This window comes from Garra rufa, chromosome 2, assembly GCF_049309525.1.
Source record: "Garra rufa chromosome 2, GarRuf1.0, whole genome shotgun sequence".
NCBI classification, from domain to species: domain Eukaryota; kingdom Metazoa; phylum Chordata; class Actinopteri; order Cypriniformes; family Cyprinidae; genus Garra; species Garra rufa.
The window spans coordinates 4953099-4976552 of NC_133362.1; the positions used below are offsets into that span (position 1 = coordinate 4953099).

The 23454-nt window shown below is 40.1% G+C and overlaps 1 protein-coding gene across 1 annotated transcript; it reads left to right on the forward strand.

Annotated features, from left to right (window-relative positions):
* Nucleotides 1–1027: 1027 nt before the first annotated feature.
* On the forward strand, nt 1028–7854 carry LOC141325814 (interferon-induced, double-stranded RNA-activated protein kinase-like; the record flags this gene model as incomplete). The annotated part of the gene is made up of 10 exons (XM_073834544.1): nt 1028–1155; nt 1257–1367; nt 1448–1621; nt 2327–2341; nt 2379–2408; nt 5093–5276; nt 5925–6065; nt 7375–7476; nt 7585–7647; nt 7729–7854. Coding segments are annotated over 10 exons (1074 nt in total), but the record flags the coding sequence as incomplete, so codon positions are not given.
* Between the last annotated feature and the right edge of the window lie 15600 nt (nt 7855–23454).

Here is a 23454-nt window from a genome sequence, read left to right on the forward strand (position 1 = left end):
CACCACCACAGGTGAAGAGCTGTTATTCCGGCCAGACAAGTTTGTGATGCAGTTTGGGAAACGTCAGCTTGTTAAATTATCTAATAACGACAGAACTTGGCACCATTGTTGGCTAACCCCAGAGCAGATAGAATACTGACAGCAATATTTGGCAGAATCTGCAACTTTTACTTTTGGACAGAAGCAAAACCATGACAACAATAGAGAGGAAGATCCTTGAGTTCTTGAGGCAAAATGGCAGAAGCAGGGTGTTTAAAATTGTTGCAGCAGTCGAACAAGATAAATCCACTGTGAACAGGCATTTGTACAATCTACGGAAATTGAATAAGGTGTTTAGAACTGTAGAAAATCCTCCATTATGGGATCTTATGGAGAGGATGAATGAGATCAAACCAGAAGAGAAACATTTAATGTATGATGACTCATTGTGTCGGCTGTACCAGTGTTTCGGATAATCATTTGACTTTTTCAATTAATTATTTCTTGTTATTGCAGTGAATCAAGTGTACAAGATTGCAGACTGTCCTCAAATTCAGTGTAAGTATACTAGACCAAACTTTTCTAAAATAACCTTGTGTAACTTTATAAACTTAAGATATTGATATAAGGGATGGCATGTTTTAAGTGAATGTTTTATTTTAAAATGAATAATACAAAAACATTTCTGTTGTATACTCCTGTGCAAAATCACAAAATCATGCTGGAATATTCCTACATCTTGTCTATATTTTGGTAGGCTATAGTCACTTGTATTCATAGGACCATCTATAATCTTTGTCTCGTCTGGCCAAAGAATGTACTGCCAATATTCATCAGGCTTTTCTCACATCTCATATAATTTTTTTCTTGTTGAAGTTAATTTATATTTATATTTATAATATAGTCATTTTAAATTAGTTGTTTTGGATTGTTTATGTAAGAAAATGCTTTACTTGTCAACTTATTAGAAGGTGGTACAATTCTGAGTCATTTGACATCAAGTCGTAGTGCATAATGATGTACTCACTTCTGTTGTTTATTGTATGTATCATCTAGGTCCTCTGAATTATTTAAAATTATAGCAGAGATTGCTAAAGGAGGCTATGGTTGTGTTTATAAAGTGAAACATGAACTTGATGGCATGATCTACGCTTTGAAGCAAGTCAGCTTAACTAGGTAAGTTAAGCTACATGCCATTAAGTCATGTAGCAAGTGAACAGTTATTATGATTATGCTGAACAAAATGTTTACAATTATTTATTTTCTTTTGTAAACAGGAAAGCTGATTTTGAGGTGAAGGCATTGGCTAAACTAGATCACCCAAATATCGTACGTTACATTACATCTTGGCTCGGTCCTAACAACTTGACGTCAAACCAAGAAGGAAAGTACGCAAGACTCCAGTGCTTTTTTGCAGAAACATTCAGTGTTTTTCAGTATAGTGACGTTTATGTGTTTTAATGTTCAGCACATCAGGTTCTTCATCAGATGTAGTGACCTTTGAGAGAGAAGGCTGTGAAGGGAGGGATGACAATGATGATGGCGAGGATGATGATGGTATGGATGATGATGACGACGATGAAGATGATGATGATGATGATAACAACACATCAGGAATGGAAAGTTTGGGTGTGACAACAAAGTATGTCCAGCATGTCTTCTAATGAGATACTTGTCCAGTCTGCTCTTTTATAATGTATTGTTGTCAAAAATATATATTTTTTGATAAATATCAATACTGAAATATTTTAAATGTCTCAATATCGCTTTTCTGCAGTATAAGCCCAGATAGCACCAAACCTCTTTCCTAAATGATTCTTACAGAGTCAAGAGAACAGGACCAAGCTATAAACACTATTTCTATAGCTCCTACAGTCTCAGGAGAATGAACTAAATTATTTAAAAGGTTCCTACAAACTCAAGAGAAAGGCCTAAGCTGAAAATTCTTAAACAGTGCTTTACTGATTATTATGGCTACGCTACATACATCAATTGATCTGCTTACTTATGAAAAGTGTTCTTTAATTGTTATTTTAGAGTTTTACTCACCAAATTAAGATCTTTGAGACAGAATCCAGTTGATTCCACTTGTGTCCATGGATGCAGTCTGTTGCTCTTTAACACAAAATCTGTAGAATCTCTAAGACTTTTCTGTTCACTTCTTGTTGCAGTTGGTAAGATCTGTCACTCCTGGCTGGCTTGCCGAAATAGTTTGATTTTCTGTATTTGGCTGAGCAGTGGTTTGGGTGGCTCGCCAATGTGTTAGATTTCTCTAATACATAAAATTAGTAAGCTTGATCAGAGTTCTTGTGGGGAGAAGAATTTATTGACGGTAGCAGTGTAGCAGGTCTTCAACAGCGATGTTAGCGTGTTGGTCTTCAACATCTTAACCCGTGTAGGGGTCCTAGCTTCTCTCTAAGTTCTCCATAGTTTCTGCATAGCTTCCCCCAAAGTTCTGTCTGTAAGACAAAAGTCAACACTCCCGGATGAGTTTGCACAAGAAAATGTAATCTTTTAGTTTTTAATTGGTTGCCAGAATCAGGATAAGCACAAGTAATTACCATTTTGAGTAGCCACTATGCACAGTGTAAACAATGAGTGAGGTATACGCGCGATAGATCGCCACCCGCATGCATCTACTAAGGCAGATCACGCCGACGCGTCACGCACCGGCTGAGTGAACGCACTCAGAACAGTTGAATGTTGCGATGGATTAGAGGTAAATAATGATACAAATACTGTTCAGTTTTTTGTACAGACAGGTCGTTTTGTGTCTTAAAGGATCACTCCACTTTTTTTGGGAAATAGGCTCATTCTCCAACTCCCCCCGAGTTAATAAGTGGATTTTTACCGTTTTGAAATCCATTCAGCCGTTCTCCTGTTCTGGCGATATCACTTTTAGCATAGCTTAGCATAGATTATTGAATCCTATGAGACCAATAGCATTGCGCTCAAAAATGACCAACGAGTTTCAATATTTGTCCTATTTAAAACTTGACTCTTCTGCAGTTATATCGTGTACTAATACCGGCGGAAAGTGTAAAGATGCGATTTTCTAGGCCGATAAGATTAGGAACTACACTCCCATTCCGGCGTAATAGTCAAGGAAGTTTGCTGCCATAAGATGCCCGAAGCAAGCGCAGTAATATCACGCAGCACAACGTGACCAGCTGCATGCACAGGGAGCATTCCTCGTTGGCAGTTACCTAGCTGGGAACTAATTTCAGGCTCTGCGTGATATTAGTTTTATCTCTTATTTAGATACAGTTCAGATTTTATGGCAGTTTATCCCCATAGAATTGAAAGTGTTATTGAATATCTATACTTTTATAGAGATATATTTTCAAAGTTACAGTGTAAAAAGTTTTCGGCAGTTTTAACTTAAAAACCTAAGTTCAGCAGCTGCCTTAAAATTTAAGTTAAATCAGCTTAAAACTACAAGTCATTTTAACTTATTACAATAAAAATTAGTTGATTTAACTTGTGTGTTAAAACGACTTACACTGATTTAACTTAAAATTTTAAGGCAGCTGCTAAACTTAAGTTTTTAAGTAGAAACTGGTGGAAACTTTTTACAGTGTAGAAATTCCAGGATCATGACAATGCTACACATTTGGCATTTAAACTACACCAAAAAAGACAATTTGTTTACATAAACTATTTTATTTAATAACAATAATGTTGGAATAATAATGTTTTATATCACTATCTCTTAAGGGATTCCTGATTACTGATCATCTACTACTGGCTAAAAGGCACCTACCTTCATATTTTCCAAGCTGCTAAACAGATTTTTTTTTCTGTTAAAGGTGCCATAAAATGCATTGAAACAATATTTTTAATTGTTCTCTGATATCTACATAGTGTCACAAAACGACCAGGTGGTGATGTAAAGGAGAACCGGGAGAACAGAATTATAAATGAAAACACTTTAATTAAACTAAACAAACAGAAATCCAGGATAAAACAGAAAACAAACGTAGAACATGGAGCAAAACAGAAGTAACAATCTATCGACGGACAAAGGGGAGTGATCAGACACAGACTTAAATACACTGAAGACAGGGCGTGGTTACAAACGAGCAGACGAGGGGGAAATACAAATATGGGCATGACTAAACCAATATAGACAAAACCAGAAGGGGGAGACAAGGACTAAACCATATGAATGAGAAACATGGGGGGAAAAACACTAGGAAAAACAGAACAGACAAGACTAAATGCTGACACATAGAAGGTATATGGCATAGGAAAGGGCAAAAATTCTCCAGAAACAATTTAACAAGTCCATTTACAACCCTGGGATTTGTCCCTAGAATTAAATGCTCTGTTATTGCCTTATTTGGAAGGTCCGTGAATATTAATGAGGGGTTCTGCTCTGATTGGCTTGGTTTCACAGAGCTGCTCATCTCAATAGCTCGCACATGAAGGAAATATATAATTAATTGCGGAGCTCTAGCCACTTTTAATATGCGGTTTGTTGAATCTGCCATTTTGAATCGGCGACATTTTCCTCTCACTATGTGATCGCATGTGCTCTGTGTAACGTTATAATGCAGTGACACAAGTACTTACCACACAAGGTTAGATGCTTGTCAGTGATACTCGGGATCTGTAAATCATTCGTCATCGTCCGCGCAGTCATCTCTCTGTTTATGTGGTAAGTGAAATCTTATGTACTGCAATGTAACAAGCTATCCGCTAGCATTAAGCTAACCGTGTCCCTTCAGTGTCTCGCCTTATTTTACTGATGTACTGATGTTACTGATGATTGGGCGATGCAACTGTTGAGGGTGTAACTATTAACGATCGGGACTATTGCGTGACAGTCGGTGTTATGTTGAAATTTACCTATTTTTCGGTGTTGTTTTACAAACACCAGATTTATATAAGGAGGAGGAAATGGTGGTGTTTGAGACTCATGGTATGTCATGTCCATGTACTGAACTGTTATTATTTAACTATGCCAAGGTAAACACAGTTTTCCATTCTATGGCACCTTTAAGAAAAAAATTAATATAAAAATGTATGATATGGGCCCTTTAAGGTAAAACGAATCAATGTTAAATGTTCATCCTTTGTTCATGCCTGTTTTTTCTGTCTCTTATTTCAGCAGCAAGACATATTTATTTATTCAGATGGAGTTCTGTGAGGGAGGAACATTGACTGATTGGATACAGGCGAGAAATGATCTGAGAAAGCAGAGAACCATAATGGAAATCCATGAAGTATTTTATGAAATTATCACTGGAGTTGAATTCATTCATGCAAACAAGCTCATCCACAGAGACTTGAAGGTATTTCATTTTAGTTGCTGCATTACAGTGTGTGCATAATTATTAGGCAAGTTGATATTCTGATAAAAAAAAATTTCCAAGCACATTTTACCAATTCCAAACCACGTTGACCTTAATAACTACTAACAGTTTTGTAGTTAATCATTTATAGGTGACATATAATTGTCCATGAAGGCTGGAAGTGCAAACTCCTTATATTTAGCTGTGCATAATTACTATGTAGGTTTTCTTTTACAGGTAAATGAGCCCAAAAAGAGATTAACCTCAGACTGAAGAATATTTTGTCCAGTGGTCATGCCTTAACCTAGGAATTTCTGCATTAGTTTTGAATATTTCTCATGGACATTTAATAATTTTTGACTTTGAAGTCTGGGTTAATTTATTTTTTTTTTGCTCATTTTGCAAGAGCAAACCTGCTTAATAATTATGCATACCACTTCCAGCCTTCATGGACAATTATATATCACTTATAAATTATTCAATACAAAATTAATAGTTAATTAAATTAAAGATTGATGTGGTTTGGATTTGGTGAAATGTGCTTGGAAATAAAAAGTATGATCAGAATATCAACTTGGCAAATAATTATGGACACACTGTATATAAGGATTCAAATAAGCATTTAACCCATGTGTACTTTCCTTTTAGCCTGATAACATACTGTTCAGCGCTGATGGCAAAGTGAAGATTGGAGACTTTGGGCTGGTGGCGGCTCAGATCGATCAAAATGCTGACCCAGTAGAGAGGTCAAAGAAAAAAGGAACACCATCATATATGAGTCCTGAACAAGTAAAACAAATTTAGTTAATTTATGTTTATTCACAAAGATTACAGCTGCAGTCCCTGTATTTGTAATATTCATATCTTTCCTTTTATGTGGACATGTGAAGCAGGGTAATATAGCTATATAGAGGCTGATTTATACTTCTGCATTGGACCTACGCCGTAGGCTATACGTGTCGGTTTTCATTTATACTTTTGTGTCTCTTTGTTCGCATCGACATGCAATTGTCCCTTCGCAAACAGCTTGATTGACAGCTGTTTTGACCAATAGTAATGCTGAAACCGCCATTGACCGTGGTTGAAATAAAAAACTGTATTTATTGTTTGAATTTCTTAAAAAAGGACACCATACTAAAGCTGTGACTTTGTTTCTACCAGAAGTAATCTGCTGTGTCTTGTCTGTGTGCATGTTGTCAGTTATCTCTTTTTTCCGCAACATATTTTTCAGTGTGTGAGATGCAGACCACTAGTAGGCAGTGTCCTCAGTAATGTTGCTGGTGTAACACACAGTATCAAAAGCTAAAAAGAAGCAGCTTGTTGTGTATGTTGTCAGAGAAATATCAGTAGTGACGGTGGCAAACAGATAGCTACTTTTGTTGCAGTTGTTGGCTTTAAATGTAGTTTTGTCACAAGCAAAAATGCATATGAGGAAATGTGATGCTTCCGCAGATTGATTTATTTATGTATTTTTTGGTTCTAGCAGACCAGTGCTTGTGGTCCATGTAGAATTGATGTGCTGTTACAATTTTGGAGAGGGGCATGTCAGGCTACGCCATAGGCTGACCCGGCATTTCATTCGGAAGGGCTCATTCCTATGCCCTAACTCTTTCAAAGGTGTCCATCAGTTGTACCCTTCGAAATCCTTCATTCCGAAGGGCCCTTTGAAGTGGCCAGTTTTGAGCACTTCAGTTTGAAACAACCATTATGGTGGTCATGATTGGTGATATATCCTGTTTGGAACGCACCGTGAATGAGTCACACACAGTTTATGGCGTAGGTTTGACAAAAGAGTATGAATCAGCCTTTAGTGGTTTAAGTGACCACCTGATCTGCTGAGCTACCTGGAGCCCTGTATAGAGCAAGGTCATTTTTGATGTTTTTATTATTATATTCTGAAAGCTCTATAAGACTCCACTTCTCCTGAGATATGCACATGCACACTCAAAGGTTTTTACGTCATTGTGAATTGCACCTACAAAATTCTCAAAATATCCTCACAAATGGAGCTAATCTGTAGTGTTATTTTTACATTTTAAGATTGTAAAATGCATTTTTATGCTGGTTTAAACATTTAAAAAATGATTATTTACCTTAGGAAAATGAGAGGAAATATGATGAAAAAACAGACATTTTTCCCCTTGGACTCATATGGTTTGAGATGCTCTGGATGATATCTACTGGTAGTGAGAGAGCAAAGGTCAGTAGTATTTAATGACAGTCATTAGTAGTGATAAATGCATAGTCTTAACCTATTTAAAAAAAAAAAAAAAAAGCCTTATTTAAATTTTTTATTTTGCAATTACAGCTGTGGCCAGATCTGAGAAATCAAAGGTTTCCAGCAGGGTTCAGCGACAAAAATCTAGCCCAAGTTAGAAACTTGATTTTACATTCAACTTAATATTGACTGTATTAAGTTTAACCTGTAACATTAAATGGTTTCTTTTTCCAGGAACGAATCATTAAGGAAATGCTGTCCTGCACACCAGAGCTTAGGCCACATGCAAAAGACATAAAAGAAAAACTTGGCAGGCTTGTCTATCTGGAAGAACGTCTTAAATATTTGTTTTTGAAGTGAAACTTCCGGTTAAGCCACACAGCAGATGGAAAAAGACGAAAGAAACATGTAGAAGATGTTGGGGCCAGAAGAATCTGATAACATGTCCGATTTCCGACAGAAAATTAAGAGCGACACCAGAAATGATTTGATAGAGTTCAAAGAAGAAATCAACCGAAAGCTTAATGAGGCGATAGAAACTCTACAGTCAGCATTTGAAAATGTGAGTGAGCTGGAAAAGCGAACTGCGAATTTAGAAGAGTGGAATAGGCTACCTGAGGGATGTGAAGCAAGAAATACAGAGAGCTCCAAATACAGAGAGCTCACACTGTAGAGCAATCGCTCTTAAACCGCAACCAAGATCACTGGTAATCTGCTTTCAGATGTAGTTCTGATCTGCAAGTGTTTAAGACATATCAGAAATGAAAAATCTTCTGAATCTATTAATTGTTAGTCCGGTTGGGGTGAAGGCTACAGTTTGTCCGGTCAGAACAATGATGTCTCACTCAAGTAATCCAAATGGGTTTTATTAAATGTGCATAAATGTGTGGTTCTGAAAATATAAAATACAAACATGAATATAAATACAAAATATATAGAAAACACAGTACAACATTAATAAAGCTTATTTTAAACAACTGTACAATGAAGATAAATGTAACAGACAATATCACAAACAATGTCTTAAGCTAGTAAGTAAAAATGAGTGTCTATGAACTATGTGTGTGCGTTAACTTCTACATGAACTGTTCACGTGAGCATCCCTGCTGCGCACGTACTGTTACTGAACAGTGTAAACAACTCTAGAGCGCATGCGCGCTATCTGAGATGCGCCCCTGCATCCTTGGATCTCAGGACTAAATATACAAAAAACTACATGAGTAAATGACGTGAATAAACCTGAATAGTCATGGTATAGCAGCGTAGTATAATCATACATACATATAATCAAACAGTATGAAATGTAAACACTTGTATAGGCGGAATAGCTTTAGCAATACAATTGCGGAGATTACACAGAAATGATATGAAAACTTACGTTGTAATGCACGCACACGCACAAACTATAAAACTCCTCCGGTTTGGATTTCTATACTTTATAACTATCTACAATATTTAACCGATCTACTTTTCCCGTTATCATCCACCTGTTCTCGTCTCCATCACTTCACGAACTCTGACTGAAAGTTGAGGAATAGTCCATTTCGTGCTGGATGACAGGGGTGACTGGAAGAGTCCATGTGTTAAGGGGGAACACATTCTACAGCCGCCCCCAAATTCACAGTGTGAATTTGTCAACTTAACTTGTCTTTACTAGTCCGGGAGAGGGGGCAGACGTATAATCTTCGCTACAGGTCGGGTGTAAGTCTTGTCTTTGATCCGTATCTCTGCAGATCTAATTCTTTGGTCTGACCCAGGAAAGACCTGAACAATTCTCCCTACAGGCCAAAGTGAACGGGGCAATTGCTGATCCACAATCATGACTGTGTCACCGATCTGCAAGTTGGCTTCTTCAGTTCTCCATTTTTGTCTGATCTGGAGATTGGGCAAGTAATGCCGGATAAAGTGCTTCCAAAAGTGGTCAGCTAAGACCTGGCTATGTCTCCATCTCCTACGGCTTAGGAGCTCAGAGTCCTGAAATACCATCTGTGGTAATGACGCATCCCGTCGCCCCATTAGCAAGATGTTAGGAGTCACTGGATCTGGATCGGCAATGTCCGAAGAGGTATAGCCAATGGGCTTGGAATTGAGGATGCCCTCTATCTCTATGAAGACCGTTCTTAATACTTCTTCTGTAACTGTCTGGCCACCAATGGTGACTTGAAGTGCAGCCTTCAAGGAGCGTATTTCTCTCTCCCAACATCCACCGAAATGGGGTGCACTGGGTGGATTGAAGATGAATCGGATCTGTTGGCTGGCGAGTTGGGCTTGGAGATCAGGCTGAAGTGTGATGAATGACTCTTTTAGTTCTCTTTCCCCTCCTTTGAAATTGGTACCCTGGTCTGCTAGGAGCTCATAGGGTTTACCACGTCTTGAAATGAATCGTCGTAGAGCCATCAAGAAGGAATCTGTGTCCATACTGGTGAGAATGTCAATGTGAACTGCACGTGATGTCATGCATTTAAAGATGATTCCCCATCTTTTCTCAGTCCTACGTCCCACCTTTATGGTGTACGGTCCAAAGCAATCCACACCTGTCGAATAGAAGGCAGGTTGATGAATTCTTAGCCTAGCAGGTGGTAGGTCTGCCATTCTGGGGGGATGTGGTTGTCCCCGCCATCTCTGACACTCTGGACACTGTCTTTGGTGGTTTCGGACTGCGGCTCGTCCCCGTATCACCCAGTATTTCCTCCGAAGTTCAGCAAACACCCTATCTGGGCCTGGGTGATGCAACTGATTGTCATAGCCCTTGATTATCAGTTTGGTGATCGGATGACTCGATTCGAGGACAATAGGATGCACAGCATCTTCCTCCATTTGGTCGTTTTGACGGAGTCGACCACCAACTCGTATGAGTTTGGAATCCTCATCCAATTCAGGAGCTAAGCACAGCAAGCGGCTATTTCTTGGCAAAGGTTTACCTGCCCTGAGAAAAGCCAGTTCCTCTGGAAATGACTCATTTTGACTTTGACGAAGGACTGCGAGTTCTGCTTCTTTATAGTCATCTGCTGTTGGGATATCTGTAGCCGCCCCGTTGACATGCTGGATGTAAGCATTCAGCAGCTCAGGAAGGGTCTGGTACTGCAGTGGATCTGGAGTGGGTGGGGCAGCAACTGATAGGCCGCAGAAGATCGGTTTCCTCAGTTCACCGTCTTGATCAAGGGAAGTTAGTGGCAGCATCTCTGGCCAGTGGTCAGTGGTTTGTCTGAGGAATTTGGGCCCTTTGTTCCATCTGCTCTCCTGGCCAATGTCACAGAGAGATTTCCCCTTAGTGATGTCATCTGCGGGATTCTCCTTGGATGGCACATACTTCCACTTATCAGACTCTGTGAGTTCCTGGATTTCTGCTACTCTGGTGCCTACAAACACTTTGAAACGACAGGAGGGTGATAGCAACCAGTTAAGGACAGTTGTGGAATCAGACCACAGAGTGACACTGTAGATGGGCAAAGTCAGTTCTGTCTTCAGGACCTTTGCGAGTTGGGCGCCAGTCACTGCTGCACATAACTCCAACCGTGGAATGGTCTGCTGCTTTTTCGGGGCTACCCGAGATCTAGCCGCTACAAAGGCTACTTCCACTTTACCTTGAAGGTTTTCAGTTCTTAAGTAGGCCACAGAACCGTAAGCTTGCTCTGAAGCATCGCAGAAAATGTGGATCTGCCTAGTGCTCGTAGGGTGATCCAGTTCTTTACTGCAGTAACATCTTGGCCACGCAATGTGCTGTAGATCATCCAGCTCACTCTCCCAGGCTTTCCACAAGTTCAACAGTCCCTCAGGTAGTCTGGGATCATCCCAGTCTCTTTTATTGTCCCATAACCTCTGTACAATTACTTTGGCCCGTGTTGTAAATGGCACAATATAGCCAATGGGGTCATACTGGCTAGCAAGGGTGTGGTATATGCTCCGCATGGTTGGAAGTGGGTGGTCGGTACAACGTTGCTTATAGGAAAGAGTGTCTGATGAGCAATGCCAATGTAGCCCAAGAGTTGACTCCTGTGTCTCTTGATGGCCTTCGCTGAGCCACTGGATGTTACTTTGAGATCGAGCATCAGTCGGTAGATGACTGATGACTGACGGATTGTTGCTCGCCCACTGTCTTAAGTCAAAGCCTCCTGAACTTAAGAGGCTGCGGAGTCTGTCAACAAAATCTTTTGCTGTTTCACTTGAGGTGAAGCTCTGAAGGCAGTTATCCACGTAGAAAGATTTCTCCACTGAGAACTGTGTATCTTCAGACTCGCTGTTATCCAAGACGTGCTTCTGTAGAGCAAATGTAGCACAGCAAGGGCTACACGTTGTTCCGAAGGGTAGAACTTGCCACTCGTATACGTCTGGTGCTTTATCTTTCTGAAGATCTCTCCAAATGAATCTCAGCAGTGGTTTGTCTTCAGGTAAAAGGCGTACCTGGTGGAACATTCCACGAATGTCACTGCTAATGGCGATGGAATGTTCTCGAAACCGCAGGAGAACTGCCAGAAGAGAAGGACTGAGTGGTGGACCTGGGAGCAAGTACTCATTCAAGTTGTAGCCTTGGTAGGCGAATGAGCAGTTGAAGACGACCCTTTTCTTTCCATTGTGCTCCACCAGATGATGTGGAATGTACCAGCTCTCTCTGGAATGGTCCACCTGTTCAGGAGGGAGTTTTGTGATGTAGCCAGCTTGCTGTAACCTGACTATCTCCTCTTGGTAGGCTGCTGCTTGATCAGGATTCTTGTTAAGCCTATTCTCTATCCCTCTTAGCTGTGGCAGGACAGCTTCTTTGGGTGCCTGTAGACATGGCATACCTTTAGCACGTAGAAGTGGGGTGGCATATCGCTGGATTCCGTTCACATCCACTCTCACTGTTTTGTCTTGGAGAAGTTGGATGCAGTCTTGATCTTGTCTTGACCTTGTCAGTGCCTTCCCGTTCTGATATGGAAGAATGTCCATTTTCCACAGTTTCTCCACATTCGCATAGAGATCGTTACTGGGCCGCAAGCTTGTGAACAGACATTGCTGTGGGGAAAGTCTGCTGGTTAGTTCCTGTGCTGGGCCTTGTAGTGTCCATCCTAGACGTGTCCTCACAGCAGCAGGGCCACCAGGAGGACCCAGTCTAACTGGTTCGATTGGCGTGATGAGGTGAGGGCAGTCAGAGCCAATGAGAACCACTGGTTTCACTTTGTGAAGGTGCTGTAGTGGCAGGCCGGCAAGATGCTTGTACCTTTCCTGGAGTACTTTGACTGGATGTGTGTGTTCTGCTAAACCCAGGCTGTTGGCTGTGAAGGCACTCCGTATCCTGAAGGGCTTCCTTGGGTCGGCTACTGAAGAGACAGTAAAAGTCACAGCCGCCCCGTGAATAGTCTGGGTGTCTTGTCTGACTGTGCGCAGAACCAAGTCCTCTGGATGTCCCTTCAGATTCAACTTCTGGACAGCTTCGTGTAGAATAATGGTCCGTTCTGATCCATCGTCCAGAATTGCATACGCCTCCATGGATCTGTTGCCATTTTGTAGCAGAACTTTGGTTACCTTTAGCAGAACTTTGTTGTCACAAGTTGGACGATCCACATACAAGACTGCACTGCCTGGAACTGCTTCTTCTGTGGCTCTACTTTGTTCATTTACATCGTGTAGTGCCTGCAGATGTTTCCTGTTGCAAGTTGGACAGAGGGCTTTGAGTGTGCAATTGGCGGCATGGTGACCACGCCCACAGCGCCAGCATCTATTTTGGCCTTTAATCCAAGTCACTTTCTGTTCCTTACTGAGCAGCTTGAAGTTCTCACAGCCATTCAAGAAATGTCTGTTGCTATCGCAGTATGGGCAGTAAGCATTCACCCATTCTCTCTTAGCAGCAGGTGGTTTGGGTGGATGAACTGGTGCTACAGGTTTGGGCTTCGGGTTCTCTGTACCAAGGAGGATGGTAGTGGGTTTACGATGTTGCTTAAAGTCTCTCCTCATCTCCCTTCTCTGCACTGATGACACTTTGGGCAGACTAGTATAGTCGGTCTGCTCCTCCTGCACCTGCAGCTCGTACTCAAGCCAATCTGCAAAGTCCAATAAGGTGGGGATTGTGACTCGAAGAGGGTGAGTGTACCTCTTAAAACTGGACCTGAGGTCATGTGGCAGTTTACTCATCAATCTGGAGACATGTGATCCACACTCCAACTCAACATTGCCTTTCTGGCCCAACTGTTCCAGCATACTAACTAGGGAACGCACTTGGAGTCCAAACATCCGAAAAGCTTTCACGTCTCCGCTGCGAATATTTGGTCCGTCCATCAATTCAGCAATGCGTTGTAATGCTAGATGATGGGGCTGGCCATACATTTTATTGAGGGCTCTCATGGTGTTCGTGAAAGGAGATCTTGAATTGCTGTACGAGTCCGCCACCAGAAGTGCTTCCTCCAGTTTCAGGTGGTCAGTGAGGATCTGGTACTTGAACTGTTCTGTTGCATCCTCAGGTAGGATGTTCTCTAGTGCTATCCTCAGTCTAGAAAACTCTCTAGGATTAGGGGCTGTTAGGAAGGGGATGGTTGGAGCAGGACCTCTGTACGTTTTCTCCTGTGTGGATGGAGGTTGGTAATTAACTTGTCTGTAGTCTGTGTGAGCAGGCAGCATCCGCTCCTGCCTGGGGGTCTCGAACTCTGACTGATGAGATGGATTGAGCTGGAGAGAACGAGAGTACCTGGGCCGAGGTGGGTCGCTGTACTGTGCTTGTGGTGATACTCTCTCAAGCATTGAGGAAGAAATGTCCATATTCCTAAAATCCTCAGCTATCTCTGGGTACTCATCCATTGTAGCTGGGCGCTGTTCTTTCATGGCAGTAGGAGGTGTTGGTGGCTTTGTCCGTGGGGCGGGAGTCGGACGGGACCGTTGTGGGGTCTCATGGCTCCTCACTGGAGTAAAAGGACCTTGAGATGGCACTGGTGAAGTCACTGGCCTGGAGGGGGCTTCCTTTTCTGCCTTAAGACTCTGAAGTTCATCATGTAGCATGGTATTCTGTTGCCGCATCTCCTGTAATGCTGAGATGATCTCTGGAATCTGGCTAGCTTGACGTCGTAGGTCTGCATTCTCTTGTTTCATTTCCTGCAACAGGGCTGTAAGTTCTACTTCCCTTTTGCTGCGCCCATCAGATGCACTTGGCCATTCATCTCTCAGTATCCATCTATCATGTTCAAAATCTTGACTGACAGGAGAACTCGATCTGGTATGTCCTACTGTACTTGGTGACTGTACTCTGCTTTGACTGCGGCCTGGAAGTGACTGCCGATGCTGCAATGGCTCACCAAGCTCGTAGTCCACTAAATGAGCTGGTGGGTTAATCCGTCTTCGTGGACGCACAACGGGCACCTCCTTCTCGGGCTGAGACATCTCTGTAGCAATTCACTGGCTCCGGCTCGAAGGACCATGAAAAATCTTCTGAATCTATTAATTGTTAGTCCGGTTGGGGTGAAGGCTACAGTTTGTCCGGTCAGAACAATGATGTCTCACTCAAGTAATCCAAATGGGTTTTATTAAATGTGCATAAATGTGTGGTTCTGAAAATATAAAATACAAACATGAATATAAATACAAAATATATAGAAAACACAGTACAACATTAATAAAGCTTATTTTAAACAACTGTACAATGAAGATAAATGTAACAGACAATATCACAAACAATGTCTTAAGCTAGTAAGTAAAAATGAGTGTCTATGAACTATGTGTGTGCGTTAACTTCTACATGAACTGTTCACGTGAGCATCCCTGCTGCGCACGTACTGTTACTGAACAGTGTAAACAACTCTAGAGCGCATGCGCGCTATCTGAGATGCGCCCCTGCATCCTTGGATCTCAGGACTAAATATACAAAAAACTACATGAGTAAATGACGTGAATAAACCTGAATAGTCATGGTATAGCAGCGTAGTATAATCATACATACATATAATCAAACAGTATGAAATGTAAACACTTGTATAGGCGGAATAGCTTTAGCAATACAATTGCGGAGATTACACAGAAATGATATGAAAACTTACGTTGTAATGCACGCACACGCACAAACTATAAAACTCCTCCGGTTTGGATTTCTATACTTTATAACTATCTACAATATTTAACCGATCTACTTTTCCCGTTATCATCCACCTGTTCTCGTCTCCATCACTTCACGAACTCTGACTGAAAGTTGAGGAATAGTCCATTTCGTGCTGGATGACAGGGGTGACTGGAAGAGTCCATGTGTTAAGGGGGAACACATTCTACAAGAAAGATAAAATAATGTTAGCCTACTCAATGTCAATAGGTTGCATAATGTGGTGAAAAGGAGTAGAGCTAAAGTTGAAATACAGAGTGCTCATGTGTGTGTTCACAGTGTGTGTGTGTGTGTGCTCACTACTCACTCGCTCACTCTGTGTGTGCAATTGGGTTAAATGCAGAGCACAATTCTGAGTATGGGTTACCATACTTGGCCACATGTCAAGTCACTTTCACTTCAAGAGGGAAAAAATATTATTTAAGAAACACATCTGTCAGACCTGGGCCCGTATTCACAAAACATTTTATCTTAGTACTAAGAGTTCTCCTAAATAGCAGTAAAAGTTTTTAGCTACGAATTTTCTCTTAAACCCAATTAACAAAGCTGCTGAGACAAACCTTTTCTAAGGAATAGGGAGAAATCCTAAACTGAGAGTAAGGGCGGGGTTGACCTCGTTGCTATGGATGATGTCAGCATGCTTTCTAACTATGCACACAGTGATTGGCTGATAGGGGAGGGGTCTCTGTCAGAGATTTGTTCATAGAAATATTCTAGAGTGATGTCATGTTGCCATATTCAAAAAAAGTAAAAAAATAAAATAAAAAAAAATGTTGCCACATTCAAATAAAGATTTTAAAATGCAGGCTAAGTTTTACTTATTAAACAAATATATGTTTAGCTGATTGTCAGCCTTTTACATGTGTGCTTCTCGTAAACGATTAGCTGATATGCATATAAACAGCCTTATTGTTAACAGAATAGAATAATCATGGCTGATAGTAAGATATGCAAATTTAAAAGAAAACCAAACTGGACGCAAGAACAGCTGTTACTACTTGCCCAACTTGTTAATGAAAACAATGATATAATCAAAAGAAAATTTGTAATTGGGATAACCTCCAAAACCAAAACAGTTGCATGGGAAAATATATGTGTGCAAATAAATTAGTGTTTCTAAAAATTTCCAGGGCAGATTGCCAGCAACAGCCATTTTGGGATAGTTGGGATTTGGTCTTTGTGTTTTAGGAGTCCTCCTCACTACTCCTAATGTTTCACAGATTTAGGAGCTAGTTTTAGTGCTAAAATGCTTTGTGAAATACCCTTAAAGCAAAAATGTAGGAGTCCTAAATTTAGGATTGACATGCCCATTATTTTCCTTAATCAGCAAGTTATGAACTATTTTCAGCTTTAAGATGTTTTGTGAATAAGGGCCCAGGAGCATGAACACCTGGCTTTCAAAAATGATTTTCATGACATGGATCAAGCAGAAAATCTTTTGAAAACGTTTACATTTATATCTAAAATCGGAGATAAAGATGGAAGATTTATAATAGTAAAGGTAAAATTAGATTTTAAAAAGTCACTGTGGACCTTTATGCTCCCCTATCACAAATCAAGCCTCTGTGGCTCCCGCTGATCACCACCAGATGGCTCCATCGCCCGAGTGTTGTTGACTCTTTTTCCCATAACCCTGTGCTTGGCACTGATTACCTGCACACCACAGTCTGATACTCATTCCCTGGACTATTTAATCAGCTCTAATACCCTGGCTGTATCCAAAAACGCCCCCTATACCCTCAAATAGGGCACTATTTGAGAAGACAAGCCATTTTAAGTGGTGTTCGAAACCATAGTGGACATTTTCGAGTGAATCATCCATCCGTTCATTTTTCAACACGCTCGTCCACAGTGTAATACAGCATACAACACAGGTTCAAGATTGTTGTAAATTGATTATTAAATTCTTTAACTGCGTTTGCACAGCAAGCAAACTATGCAAAAACGGCAGTTCTTCCAGTGCACTTAGTGTCCGAATTCACTCACTCGTTTTTATTCACTCCTTCAAGTGAACTGCATGAGTGAACTAATGTAGGAAATAGCGTATAGGGAGAGATTTCGGATACAGCCCCTCATTTTTTGTTAAGTCTCGTTTTGTTGTTGCAGTTTTTCCTGTTTATTGGTTTTGTTTTGTTTATGACCCTGGACTGTTTAACCATTTTGACCCACTGCTGCCAGCCTTTGTGATTCTGCTTCATTCATCTGGTAATTCTCTGCTTCGTTTGCTGCCTGCCCTGACCCACTGCCACTGTTTTACCTTGGATATCCTTTATGCTAGTGTTTGAACTCTATCTGTTTGTACTACAAGCACACTGTAAATATTTTATAGGAAAATATTCCAATTTGATTTATTGGGTCTCCTAGGAACCCGCCGCACATTTCTGCCTTGAGTTTGTGATCAGAACAACTTGAAAGTCTGGTAGTGTATGATCCGCAGTTGTTTAATGTATGATGCCACATTCTGAAAGGAAGGAAAGGACGTGACCTGTGACCAAGTATTGTGACTCAGAATTTGTGCTCTGAATTTAACCCATCCAATTGCACACACACAGCAGTGAACACACACAAACACACACACAAAACAGTGGGCAGCCATATTGCTGCGGCGCACGGGGAGCAGTTGGGGGTTCGGTGCCTTGCTCAAGGGACTCGCCTCAGTTGTGGTATTGAAGAGGTGGAGAGAGTGCTGTACATTCACTCCCTCCACCTACAAACCCTGCCGGACCAGAGACTTGAACCTGAACCTGCGGGTTACAAGTTTGACTCTTTACCCATGTACTGCCCCAAATTTTTCCTTTGTGACTATTTACAAAGTCGGTAGGTGCCTGGGTTACAGTGTTTTAAAAGTCTGTTCAGATTTTAAAAGTCAGGTAGTGTATTCCAGTCTTAATATTGAAGGATCTGAGTATCCTCAAATGCAAACGGTGTGTGTGTTGCTTCAAGAGAGTAACCATACATTTGTGTTGTGTTTTACTTTCTTTTTTGTATTCTTCATTTATTCTTCATTCATTTTTATCATTTATCATTTAATCATTTAATTATTCCATTTAATCATAATCATTTATAATAATCATTTTAGTCATTTATATATCTATTTCATTGATTCATTAATTGATTAGTCATTTATATTATGTTATATTATTATTGTTTTTTTTATATATATTTTTCCATTGTTGTTTAGTCTTATGACTGTGTGGTTTCATGGCCTGTTTGTCCTCATAATAAGAGATATGAGGGAATGTTTATGAACCTCAAGGTTCATGGGATGCTGTTTTGAAGCAGTTTGGTATAACAATACTTGTTGGATCTGTGCTCTTCAGATGAAATCTGAGCATTGAGACATACGCAACTAAGACTATTCAATAAACTCTGCTCCTTTTTACCATCATAACTTTGTCTCCTGCTTCTGCTCTTCACTTTCAATAGTTTTTCCTCAGTCAACATTTTGGTGTAATCGTCAGGATGGAATAACGTTTTGGCTTACTTCTTGGCTGACAGAAGACTGTTAATAGTGTTTTGGGTATTTTGGGTACCAGACAAGACCTCCTGTTAACAGGGTTTGGGTATTAGACTACTCTGCTGACGAGTGGTTCTGTTACTGGACAAATATTTTCTGATGGGATCTGGCATCCGGAGCTGGATCTTAATTGTCTAGGCATGGGGACAGCGATCTAACAATATGGATCAAATGTTGGGTTTTGAGAACTCAGATGAGTTGAGTGATACAAATATTAAATATAGCTGCAAGCAGCAATTATCGGTGTTTGAGCATTTAAGGCCTTTATGGCTTCTATGCTGTTAGGGTGTAGGCCAACATGAAATAAATGGCTGGCACCAGAACACATCCACAAAGAAGAATACTCTCACAAACAGAAGCATACACAGAAATTAAATGGTTAAACTATTATGTTTATTAAGCATGATTACACACACATGCACACACAATTTGTTGCACAGAGATTTCTTTGATAAATGATAGTTGACGAAACAATTACTGCATAAGACTTTTTTTTGAGAGTTTATATGTCATTTTCAGGTTTCAATGTAATCATAATCTGGCATAATTGTAAAAACTGATATGTCTGTATAAACAAAATAGTAAACTTTGACTAAACGTGATTTTAAAGGTTATTGCAGTGATTTTGTAAGCATGAATCCATAAGCAAACCTATAAACTACTGTTTGAGTTGGTTGAATGATCCCATCTTGTTCTGCTGCCATCTAGTGGTTAAAGTTGCAATTTCTTTCTAATATCTTATAGCCTACAAACATTGTGTTTTAACCTTTATAGCTATTATATTGCTGTTTTTGCCCAATATCTCTTCAATTTTGCATGCTTGTTTAGAATGAAATTATACATAGTTTTAAGAAGTTGTGGGCTTTCTTTTAGGATTTTTAGGCTTTTGGGTAAACTATGGAAATAACATATTATTGAATGCCTCTTTTACAGCTGTCCAAATGCATAGGTTGAACTTTTTTTTTTTTTTTTTTTGATAATTATTGACCAAGAAATTCTAGAGAATTGTACTGCACTGATTTGATTGAGTTTGAGTTTAAAACCTAGGACTAGTTCACCAAAGTATGTTTTTTTTTATTTTTATCAATAATGTGAAGATATAGTGTATATGTGAATATATGGATGTTTTTATTGCAATTTTAGTTCTTTTACAATAGAAATATCATTTTTTTGACACTATTTTAATTGTTATAGCGCCACCTGTGGTCCAATCTCAATGAAACTTTGCATGCTTGTTAAGAGTCGTCTGCCACATGTTTTCACCAATTTTCATAAAGTTTTTGTTTAGGTTCTATAGGCTTTTGGGTAGATGTGGCCACTCCCCTTTTTAAAATGACGTTATTTTAAAAATAGATTCATGATCTAGACTAGAGAGTCCAGACAATTTCACTGCAGTGGTTTGATTGAGATTGGCTGAAAAACCTAGGACTAGTTTACAAAAGAAGGTTTTTAACATAATTGAAAATAATTCATAAACGATTTGATTGACAGCAATGGTTCTTGAGGCAAAGATTTTCAGAATGAGGAGATCTCTCCAATGATGTGCATCCATGTGTTGAAGTGTGAAACACCACACGATTACAGAGCCATAAAAGTCGTTAGGGCCAACTAGTGGTCGATTTCTTTCAAAATTCTTACAGACCTTTAGGGCCATGAGTCGAACATGCCCACCGAGTTCCGTTCCTCTGTTAACCTTGTCAAATAGGTGTTTAAATTTCATTGGCTGATGGTGGCCATGTTTTTTGAGATAGGCCAATGTCCTTACAGACACTTGTGCCACTTTGGACCAAAACAATGCATACCAGTTTTCAAGTCGTTTGGACCAACGGTTGCGTAATTAAAGCCATTTATATGTTTTTTTCCATCTTATAGCGCCGCCAAGTGCCAGAGTTGCACAATTTTTTTTTTGTTTGATCATTCAAGAGTTATAGTTAAATGTAGCAATTGGCTAACATTAGCAAAGAATGTTTTGGCTTTCCTATCCGACCATGAGTTGAAATTTCAACTTTTTTTGATAAGTAGATTTTTCGGGGAGAACCATGCGTTGTACATTATAGTCCACTCTGCCTTTGTTCGTGCTGACCCAAGGAATGCACGATGTAAAGTTTTTTTAATCTACAAACGGTGTACAAGCTACAGCCAAAAATGTCTAAAATTGTATTCTTTGTGCGCTGTAGCGCCACCTTTAGGCCGATTAGGGCGAGCCTTTGGATCTGAATAGCGAGCAATCTGACGATCTGACCAAGTTTCAGCTCTCTAGGCCTTACGGTTTGGGCTGCACAATCAGTTTTACCGGAGAAAAATAATAATTAAAGGGATAGTTCACCCAAAAATGAAAATTTGATGTTTATCTGCTTACCCCCAGGGCATCCAAGATGTAGGTGACTGTGTTTCCTCAGAAAAACACAAACGAAGATTTTTAATGAAAACCGGTGCAGTCTGCCAGCCTTATCATGGACGTGGATGGGCACCAAACCTTTAAAAGTAAATAAAAACATGCAAAGACAAATCCAAATTACACCCTGCGGCTCGTGATTATACATTGATGTCTTAAGACACGAAACGATCGGTTTTTGCGAGAAACTGAACAGTATTTATATCATTTTTTACCTTTGATACACAGCCACGTCCATCTGTCATCAGTTTGGCATCAGTCACGTCACATGTGAACGCGCTCTGGCGTAGAATACGCAAACGCCGTAAGGGGAAATCAGTGAAAAGTCCCGGATGAGTTTGCGCAAACTAACGTAATCTTTTAGCTTTAAATCGGTTTAAACAATCAGGATACGCGCAAGTAATTACCATTTTGAATAGCCGCTATACACACAATTGGAATTGGGGGTTGTGCACAAAACTGCAAACAAACCCTTCTTTCGTTTAAGCTCTCGTTTAAATGATTTGCAACGGTCGCTTTGTCGCGTCCAGTGTAGACAGACTGTAGCTGTTGCGGCGCGGCAACTGTCGCGTCCGGTGTAGACACGGGACTTGGCAGACTCTGCTTAAAAGACCCGCCCTCCTCACAGGACAGTTAAAAAGACCAATCAAACTAACGATGACATCAAGTATTACCCAATCAAAAGTAGGAAAGGAGGCATCTTCATAAAATGCGTGTGGGATGATTTGCATGAGATGCTGCTTTAAAAAATGATAAAAAATACGGGACAAAACCGGTCCCGTATTGATTCAAAATGGGACGCGCAATTTCATTCTCAAATACGGGACGATTACGTATTTTAAAGGACGGGTGGCAACCCTAAGTTTCTCACAAAAACCGATCGTTTAGTGTCTTAAGACATCAATGTATCGTCACGAGCCGCAGGGTGTAGTTTGGATTTGTCTGTGCATGTTTTTGTTTACTTTTAAAGGTTTGGTGCCCATCCACGTCCATGATAAGGCTGGCAGACTGCACCGGTTTTCATTGAAAATCTTTGTTTGTGTTTTTCTGAGGAAACAAAGTCACCTACATCTTGGATGCCCTGGGGGTAAGCAGATAAACATCAAATTTTCATTTTTGGGTGAACTATCCCTTTAAAAAAAAATCCTTACAATTACAAGAAGGTTTCAGCACTACGTGCTCGAACCCCTAAAAAAATCCTTGAAAATTACAATAGAGTTTCAGCACTACGTGCTCAAACTCCTAAATATCATTTGTAACACCACTTGTCAGTTTAAATTAGTTGCCTAGTACTATTGTGTAATATTTAATTATTGCAGACTTGAAGTTCAGTTTATATACAAAAAGAAATGTTCTTTTACCAGAGAATTGCATGTTAACTGTGATTGCACACATGACAATGAGCCAGAGCGCTCTGTTGTAAGTCTGAATGAATGGAGGCGTTAGACACGAGCAGAAGCAAAACAACACTCTTTTATAATGGACGAGCAGTTACAGTTTGTGTCTAAAGAAAAAGATATGAATGAGCATATTATAGGCAAGAACAACATTACTGCCATTGTTTACTGTACAACATACCACGTGCTTCTTAAAGGAACAGTTCACCTAAAAATTCAAATGTGCTCACCCTTAAGCCATAAGATGTAGAGGAGTTGGTTTCTTAATCAGAACTGATTTAGAGAAATGTGCATTGCATTACTTGCTCACCAATGGATCCTCTGCAGTGAATGGGTGCCGTCAGATGAGACTCATTTAGTCAGAAACAAAGGTTTGAAGTTGTTTCATACAAATTTGTTGTTTTTGGATTACTTGTGGATTATTGTGATGTTTTTATCAGTTGTTTGGACTCTCATTCTGACGGCACCCATTCACTGCTGAAGATCCATTGGTGAGCAAGTGATGTAATGTTAAACAATTGTGTCAATCTGCAATAGGTTTCATTCAGTCTCTAGACAAGTGATCTCATTGTCTGTAATATATAGATTTTTTCTTTTA